Source organism: Thunnus thynnus, chromosome 6 (genome assembly GCF_963924715.1).
Source record: "Thunnus thynnus chromosome 6, fThuThy2.1, whole genome shotgun sequence".
Taxonomy (NCBI): Eukaryota; Metazoa; Chordata; class Actinopteri; order Scombriformes; family Scombridae; genus Thunnus; species Thunnus thynnus.
This window is the reverse complement of record NC_089522.1, coordinates 32,631,729-32,641,381: the sequence shown is the minus strand read 5'-3', so window position 1 is coordinate 32,641,381 and position 9,653 is coordinate 32,631,729. Positions and strand designations below refer to the sequence as shown.

Below are 9,653 nucleotides of genomic sequence, written 5' to 3'. Positions count from 1 at the left end.
AGCCTCTGTCTGAAACAGGCCGTTTTAGCTCCTGTCTCTTTAAGGCCCCGCCTCCTGATGAGCCCACTCTGTTCTGATTGGTCAGCTTTCAGGAAGCTTCCTCCGGCTCCGGAGGCTACGTAAACAAACTATAGTAGCAGGATTTTATGTGTTTTTCTCCTTCTTTACTCCAAAAGGAAACTTATCAAATCCACCTGTAAGTGCTGCCCCATAAAAATCACCGAGTTGATGATGATGTTGATTCACTGTAGGTTTTTTTTTCTCCACGTTATGATACACAGAGTAACGCAGCCTGACAGGCCTAAACCACCTAAATACATAACAGTGATGGAAACAGAGGACAGCGTGACGCAGTGTGATGGTGTTTCCTGCTCTGAACTCTCAGCTCTGGTGTTAAATGTGCAGCTAAACTCTCTACCGTCCGGCGTGATCCACTCGTCAGCTGACAGCACTGTCAGCAGCCAACCAAATCTGATGTCTTAAAGGTAAAACATGAGACTCATGTAGTTGTTATATGAGTTTAGTGCGGGGCGGCTGCTCTGCTGCTGCACCGGATTGTATTTTAACTGCAGTTATCGGGCAGAGACATGAATAATATTACACATAGGAGCCTGTATTGAAGAAATAAATAAAAAGTAATTAGAAAATGAGTGTGATGTGTTTGGGACTAGTTAAGTGCAGAAGAAATGAGGTCAGAATAAAAATAAAGAGCGTGAAGAAGAAAGTGTGACCGCAGTTATCACACAATTATTTCAATCACTGTGAAAATATACGTAATGAGATAAATATAGAGAGATAGAGATGCTAACTGTGTCAGTTTGGTACTGAGCAGGTAGTGTACAGCGGCTTTTTAGAGTTTTTTTTCTCTGAAAACGGCGCTATGAGACGCTGAGAGTGAACCAGAACAGTAAAGTTGCAGCCGGACAGATAAACAATGAGCTGAAACTCACTATAAAGCTCCGTAAAGCCGAGAGGAGCTGCAGAGTCGCTGATAATTCTCTGTAGGTTCATCACTACGAACCACAACCAACATTAAACACCGACACATCAAACTGTGGAGTTATTATAATATAGACTGTAGAAGCTTTAATAATCCAGTGTATAAAATGTCAGAAAACTGTGAAAAATCTCTGAGCAGGAGTCAGAAACACAAAGATGTTGAGTTTACTATCATGGAAAACTGTTGAAATCAGGAAATGTTCACATTTGAGAAGCTGCTATCAGAGACTTTGTGGCATCCAAAAAGAGAAGAAAACAATAAAGAAATACAACAGCTGTGCAATAAAATCCACCGTCATTAAGGTTGTTTGTTTTTTTTTACATTTTTGTCCACCACATTTAATTAATTAAAGGGAGACAAAACATTAGAAACACCTCAGTAATAAAATACAGTCCGACACTGACACCTGCTGGTGACCAGAGGAACTGCAGACACACCTGAAAACACCAGGCCTGTATGTTTCTGTCATAGGCTACATCTGGGGACACATCTCAGACTAAAAGACCTGCTAACTGGGGACGGCTGGTCCAACTGGGGACAAAAAGCTGTGTCCCCAGTGAGTAAAACACTGTTGTTCGGATCAGTGGTTATTATTAGGGTTAGGGTAAGTCTCCAGGAAATGAATGTTAGTCTATGTAATGTCCCCAAAAATGGCCTAAGCAAATGTGTGTGTGTGTGTGTGTGTGTGTGTGTGTGTGTGTGTGTGTGTCACTCACCGACAGCTCTGAACAGACACGCTCCGTCCTCCTTCATCTTCTTAATGACAAAGCCTTTCTTCTCTCTCAGAGCTTTTTCAAACCAGTGCTCCTGCTGAACACACAGGCACACATGCATGCGCGCGCACACACACACACACACACACACACACACACACACACACACACACACACACACACACACAAACATAAACACAGAGGGTCAGCTGGACAGCTACAGGTAAACAGTCACATTAAAGCTGAGCTGAGAGGACTTTACTACCCAGAATCCCACAGGAGAGACAGTTTGTCCAGATGATCTAAACTGAAAAACGTTGCTATAATCCCTCATTGAACAGAAAAAAAAAACTGAGTGCGATAAGTACGATGAGTCAACACTGAAACATGAGGTGAGTCTGTGTCTCAGATATTAACTTGGTGAGTTCGGTGTTATTATTACTAATAAAAGTGATGAAAATCAACCCAGATCTTTAACCTCAGTCTCGGCTGGATGCATGACTCAAACGTCTCTTTTCTCTGCTACACAGTTAAATGTTCTTTCACAGACACAAAAGATGTGGATTAAACAGCTGAAACAGAAGTGGAGACGTGTCTCTGCTGAACACGCTGAAATGTTTCCAGTTGTCATTTGAACCGTGATGAAGACGAGACAGAGAGACACGCAGAGTACTGTCTTTAGGGAGATTCATGCTCGCGGCTGGATTAACTGACTCGAGGGCCAAACTCACTGTGGTTGAACACAAATATATTTGGGGAGATCCAGCTTGTACAGCATGTCTGATAATGCAGGACCAGCCTTTAGTTAAGGCTCTTATCAGCTGATGTTGTGCTTTGGTGGAAAATATTATACAAACCAACTGACACACTGTATAATAAACTGCAGATGTCCCGAGATATCTGATCCAGATATGTTTTAAAGGATTGATTTTGGCAAATAGTCTATAAAACTACCCTGAACAACAGGCAGCAGAGTTCGCTCTCTAATAACATTAAATAGAACATATTCTGCACATTTCCAGCTCTATATTTATATTCTGGGGCTCTACTGGAATATCTTTACATGATTTCCAGTTAAAAACTCCTTTTTCATCTTATACTGGTCCTTTAAGGCCCCCCCTCTCCCAATGAGCCCACTCTGTTCTGATTGGTCGGCTTCAGGAAGCTGCGTCTCAGCCGACAACGTAAACAAACCATCAAACAAACTACAGTAGCAAGATTTCACTCATTTTTCTCGATCTTTACGTGAAATGTAAACTTCTCAAATCCATCCGTACATGTTTGAGCTGAAATCCGATCCAAAATATGAGAGTGGACAACACATGGAAACACTTCAGCAACCACCTTAGCAACCACCTCAGTGTTTCCCCTATAATAGTACAACGACAACCCCGGCCAGGCCAAAAAATATTTTTTTAAATGCCAAAAATAACGCCAAATATCCATTCATTCCGAAATCAACAGCGTTTAGGAGCCTCTGAGCAGCGCTGTTTCAAAACGTGAGTCAACATCTGTGTCGTTGCCTGGGCAACTCCAAGCAGCTTAACTCCTTTTAAGGAATAGGGCAGTACCAGTGTACCAGAAAAGTGACGATGAATGCAAGCGGAGCAAATCAGGCGGTGCAGCGTTCAGCCACAGGATGGAGCGGAGGTGTGCGGGGGGGTGTGTGAGCGTGTTTATTTGTCCTCTGGAACGTAACCGCTGTGAAACAATCAGAAAATAACGTTTTATTGATCTGATTCACCAGCATTCCCGCTACCAGCGCTCCCTCTCTTCATTCACTCTCTAGCTCGCTCGACCACTGCTGCTCTCTCTCTCTTTCTCTCGTCTTTTTTTAAAATGAGTCGGGAAGCAGACAGCAAAGCCTAACTTTACTTTTAACGTTAGTTGTTGTTAGTAAGTTGTCAGTCTGGCAGTAAATGTACAGACTACAGTGTGTCAGTTAATAAATGCTGCAGCTTGTCAAGACCAAGAAAAGTCACGTCTGTTGTTTCCACAACTGCTGGAAAACTGAAGGGTGTTAGCTCTGAAATTAGCAACGACGGGTTAGCATAACCTGACGACGCTAAACAGAGAAATAGAGAACGGAGAAATCCACCCCCCGCCATGCCAAACCACTCAACCTAGGGAAAACACTGCACCTTAGCAACCACCTTAGCAACCAAGGCTACAGACAGACGGCTGTTTATGTGTTCATGTGCAACGAACTGAAATCAGCTCGTCTGCAAGGTAGAAAAAAACGTTGCAAACAAAGCGTTCAGAGCAGGTTGAAGCCCTGACTTTTGACTTGCAGGCAGCATTTCTATATACCATCACCTCGAGTTTTGTAACTTTGACATCAGAACAGGATATAAATAAAAAACAGGAAACCACAAAAGGCAGAACGTCCCCTTTAAATGACGAAACCGATGTGAAAACGTATGAGCAGATCCTCTGTGAGCGGCGCCGTACAACGACGCTCATTCATAAAGACTTCAAACATCCGTCGGCGATGCAGCCTGAGAGAGAAAACAAGAAAACTGTCTCACATTATAAAACTTTTAACTCACAGCTGTTTTCCAGCAGTGATGCTGCTTCCTCTCGCTGTCTGTAAACATCCTGTCATGTCTGAATGAAGCTGTGAGGAACACTTAAGTAAAAGTCTCCTCTGTCTGAATCACAAAAAGCTCTTTAACAGACAGATGTCTGAACAACAGCAGACCAGTTATTGGTCACATCTGGCAGCAGCTGGAAGACGCCGCAAATATCAGACAGTCAGACACAGAATGAAAATGAGAACAGCTACACTATGTAATAATAATAATAATAATAATTATAATAACAGCAGTCAGTCCGCAGGTGTTCATGTAGTTCAGTGGTTCCCAGCGTGAACGCCTTGATGAAAGATTAATCATACTGTTCATTTAAGGTGTATTTTCAATAAAGTTTTACCTCATTAATAAATTCTGCACCAGTAACATGAGCTACGTTTTATGTTACCTTTCAAACACATCAAAACCGAATTAAAAAAAATGCAATAAATATCACAACAATCGCTGCGTTAAAAACAGTCGCAGGTTGCCAAAGAAAAGCTGAAAAACATCTCAACACGAACACGAGTGAATCTGCAACAAAACAAAACAACAAAACTCAGACTGAACGCGACTCGCTGGCGGTTTAACGGACGCGTCTGATGACTGATCACTGTGGTGTTAATGTTCCCGACATCATACGTGTGTGACGTGATATGAAAACAAGACCTGCGGGTTGTTCTCTCATCAACAGCAGCAAGTCGAATTATTTTGATTAACATACACGAGGGGAGCAAAATATTAGGAACACTTTTCAATATAATGCAAACCAGCCTCCACTACCACCTCAATAATAAACACAAAGGAGAATTATCACCTTTCTGACAACAACTTAAAAATGTAAAAGCTTCATAAAAGTAGAATTTATGGCAGATTTGTTGTGTTGGATTATTGCATCAGATTACACAGGTGTTCCTAATAAAGTGCTCAGCGAGGGTATGTTAGTAATTTAGGTATCAAACTTCAACACACGTCTTTCCTTATAAATAAAGAACAGTTTCCATCAATATCACCTGCTTTGAAAACAACAGTTACACAAAATTAAGATTTAATCTTCATGATAAAAACTCAAAAACTGGCATCTACAGTTTCTCATCAGAGCGACGTCATCACAACATTAACATCATATCTGGAGCTGCGACTAATGATTATTTTCATTAGTAATTAATCTACTTTTTTTCTCCGTTACTGGAGTGTTTGTGACCAACAGTCCAAAACCACATAATCATCACTTTATTAAGTGTATGAAACCCAGAAAATATTCAAATTTTGCTTCAAAAATTTGTTTAAGTGATTAACTGATTATCAATTGTTGACTTCCTGTTGATTGACTAACCGATTAATCAACTAATCATTGAAGTTTTAATCATGTTTCATGTTTTACTGACTGATTATTCTGTAACCTGAGTTGAGGAAACACCTGCGCAGGTGTTGGAAAGTGAATAATCCAGGTTTCTGAAAGCAGGATGTGTTGTTTACTTGGACAACTACCAAATATTTTCATTATTGATTCATCTGTTGTCTATAATTACGATTAATCGATTGATTTAGTCTATAACATGTGTCAAACTCGTGAAAAAGGTCCGTCACAGGTTCCCAGACACCAACATGACGTCTTCATACAAACAGCTCAGAACATAAATATCTTCAGTTTACTGTGATTAACTGTTAGAACCAGAGAATGTTTGATGCTTTTCTTGATAAAATGACATAAATGATTCATTGATTATCAAAATAGCTGCTGATTAGAGCTGCAGCGATTAGATGATTAACAGATAAGTCAATCAACACTAATTAACTGTCAAATAGTTTGATAATCAAATCAACGTTTCAGTCATTTATTAAGCAAAAAGGTCAAACAAACATAAATGTGAGGAAGCTTTTCTGTGTTTTACATGATAGTAAACTGAATATTTATGGATTTTTGACTGTTGATTATAGACAAATTACAGACTGTTTATATTATAGACTGTTTATATTACAGACTGTTTATATTATAGACTGTTTATATTATAGACTGTTTATATTATAGATTGTTATAATTACTCGCAGTCCAACTGCTGATTCATTTTTGTTCAATCAACAAATCGTAAATTATTGCAGCTCTATTGTTTACATGTGTAAAAACATAAACATGTTAGTCAAAAATCCCAATTAGAGCTGCAACTAACGATTATTGTCATTATTGATAAATCTGTTGATTATTTTCTGCATTAAACAATTAGTCGTCTGGTCTTTAAAATGGTGAAAAATGTCGATCACATGACATCTTCAAATGTTTTGTTTGGTCCACAACACAAAGATGTTCAGTTTACTGTCATAAAGGACTAAAAAAAAACTGAAAATATTCACATTTAAGAAGCTGGAGTCAGAAAATTTTGAAAATCTTTTCTTAAAAAATGACTCAAAGCGATTAATTAATTGTCAAAACAGTTGACAATTAATTTAATAGCTGGCAAGTAATCGATTAATTGTGTAATCACTGTGGCTCTACTCCCGATCACGACCAAAATACTTGAATGTAAACACACTTATTTTCCAGATTTGCTCGGATCCATTTCCGACTTCATTTCTGCTGACTGGCTTATCAATAAATCGTTTCTGCTCTGCTTTAATTAATTATTCACTATTTACTTTAATACTTCAAAATGTCCTAATTAAAGGCAGAACCGGTGGAGTCGTTTCTTTTAAATGAAAGAGCAATTAGTCATCATCTTCTCCCTGAACGGTTCTGTCAACGAGACATCATCTAAACTGACTTCATACATCCAGTCTGATCCATCACAATTAATAGACAGATTACAGAAAACCAAAAAGTAGAAACTAGCTCCACCTCCAGCAGCTACAACAGTAACATGCTGCTCTACCACTGATGCTTCACTATTAATAATCTAATGATGTCATATATAATAATATATCAGTCAGAGGGACCAAACCACTACTTTTACTGCAATACTTTAACTACATCAAGCTCATAATACTTATGTACTTTTACTGCAATACTTTAACTACATCAAGCTCACAATGTACTTTTACTGCAATACTTTAACTACATCAAGCTCACAATGTACTTTTACTGTAGTAAAGGGTCTGAATACTTCTTCAACTGCAGCCAATATAACCCCATAAAAATACTCTAATTATTATACACTTATTATTTATTTATATATTAAGCTGCAAATACACATGTTGTATTGGAGTATTGAAGCTTTTAACAAAAGTCATAATTTTATGCAAGAAAAGTAAATATTTTGAGATTAAAGTAGTAATATTTCACTAAAAAAAAGGTTTTTCATGCAGGACTTTTATCTGTAACGGAGTATTTTTACACTGTTGTGTTGACACTTTTGCTTAAGTAGAGGATGTGAATACTGCTTCCTCCACTGGTGTGTAGTCAAGTTTAACAGATGGTTAAGTTTCGTTTCACCGGTTAATTTAACTACTAACAGAGGCTGCAGCATCTGTACTGTTGCCATGGTTACCTGCACTTTAACGAGAGGAGGCTGAACTGTTGACCTGAACCGTGTTTGAGATGAACACAAAGATGATTCTGAACAGACACCAAAACAGGACTTTACATGAGCATCGTGTAAAAAGATATTTGACACTGGAGAACATTATTCTACCTTGTTAACACATACTGAGTATAATTCGCCAACTTCTGTTTCTGAAACCCTGTTTAACCGTTTTAAAAGCTTTGTGATATGTTTTGTAATTATCTGACACATCGGTAACCGTTTTAGGTGTTCAGAGTGTAGCTGTGTAGCTTCGTTAGCTCGTAGCTCTCAGCTAACGTTAGCTTCCTACCTGCTCCACGGTGGCCGGGTCCACGGACTGCAGCCGGGCGGCGTTCTCGTACTCGTCCTCGCTGTTGTTCCCGGCTCCTTCTTCCGTGTCCTGGCTGGACCCAACTCCTCCCGGCCCGGTCACTCCGGGCTGGCCTCCGCCGGCCAGAGCCGCCACCACCCCGCCGGAGCAGGTGCCTGCCTGCCGCCGCCTCTTGCTCAGCCCGGGCCCGGAGCAGCAGCTGCCGATGCCTCCGCCGCAGCCGACCACACCGGCCGACACGACGAGCTCCCCGCGGGCCCCGGCCACCATACCGCCGCTGCTGTCCCTACCGTCGCCCGGCCCTACCGGGGAGACGGAGCCGACGGGCGGCGGAGAGGCCTGCTGCGGCCGGGAGCTCGCCTCGATGCTCCGCCGGTCGTCCCTACTGGAGGGCGGAGCGGGCTGGTAGGACCACGGCGGAGGGGAAGCCCTCGGCCGGGCTCCGGTTCGCCCCGTGTGCGGATGCTGGTGCGGGTGCTGGTGCGGGTCGGAGCCGCTCCGACGGTCACTGTCATCGGCGTGGTCCGAGACGCCGACCCCAGAGCTGGGCTTCTTCTTCGGCAGGATCGTCATGGTCGTGTGAGGCGGGGAGGCAGGGAGGGGGTCAGCGGGGGACGAGTCCTCCCTTTCTGGATCAAAAGCGTCGGTGTGTTCGCCCTCCGGCCCGGCCGTCCGCCTCCAATCACCGAGCTAAGGCTCCTAACGAACCGAAACGGGCGGCAGAAACAACGACGCGGCTTCTTTTCGACGTTTTAGTTGAACAAAAACAAAACGCGTCTCCCTCTTCCCTCCTGCCGTCCAGTCCACAAAACATCAACACAGGCTGACGGAGGGCCGCGACGTCACTTCCGGATTGCGACGGCATTTTTTTTTTACGTCATGCCGTTCATCGGACCTTTATTATTATTATTATTAATTATTATGTTTTTGTCCATATCAAACAATACATTTCTTCTATATCTAAATGTACAAACAAAAAAACGTTAAAACTTCTAACTCCTGTAAACTTATTTAACTATTCTTTTCTTTTAGTCCTCTGACACAGGGGGGGCCAGTATCCACGAAGCTGGCTCACTTTCAACCGGGATAAATCACCATGGTAACCTAAACTGAACAGTTAACCTGCTCCGGAGCAAGTTTACTTCAGTCACCATTGACCAATCGGCTCACTGGGGGGTAAAAAAGGAGCCATCACACCTACCTTACAGGATCCTACGGAAGCTGATGCAATTATTTTGTAACGCCGTTATCTCGAGATAACAAATTAATTATCTCGAGAAACGAAGAGAAATGAAGCTTTCTGAAGCAGTGAATCATATGAAGTAATTATGTTGCAGTTTGATGGAGTCAAAATGGCTGCTGGGCAACTTTAACATTGCTTTTATATGTAAGGATTCAGGGGAAGATGTCAAGAAACAGACAAAATATACGTAAACTTACTGCTGTCATATGTTTGATGTTTTCTGTTAAATAAAGGTTATTTACTAAAAACAGTGTCAGTGCGTGGATGTACAAGTATAAGGAGATAATTAGTCATTTGCT

General features: G+C 41.4%; 1 protein-coding gene across 2 annotated transcripts in view; it reads right to left on the bottom strand.

The window, feature by feature from the left end:
- The window catches only part of otud5a (OTU deubiquitinase 5a), a 37,163-nt gene extending 28,217 nt beyond the window's left edge, over positions 1 to 8,946 (bottom strand). The window contains exons 1-2 of one of the 2 annotated variants that reach the window (XM_067593447.1): positions 8,091 to 8,946; positions 1,717 to 1,810 (exon numbers count right to left, since the gene is read on the bottom strand). In XM_067593447.1, the coding sequence (XP_067449548.1) occupies positions 1,717 to 1,810; positions 8,091 to 8,684 (688 nt within the window). In that variant the 5' untranslated portion in view covers positions 8,685 to 8,946. The remainder of the gene's footprint in view (positions 1 to 1,716; positions 1,811 to 8,090) is intronic. The other variant, XM_067593448.1, reaches the window with a different exon arrangement.
- Between the last annotated feature and the right edge of the window lie 707 nt (positions 8,947 to 9,653).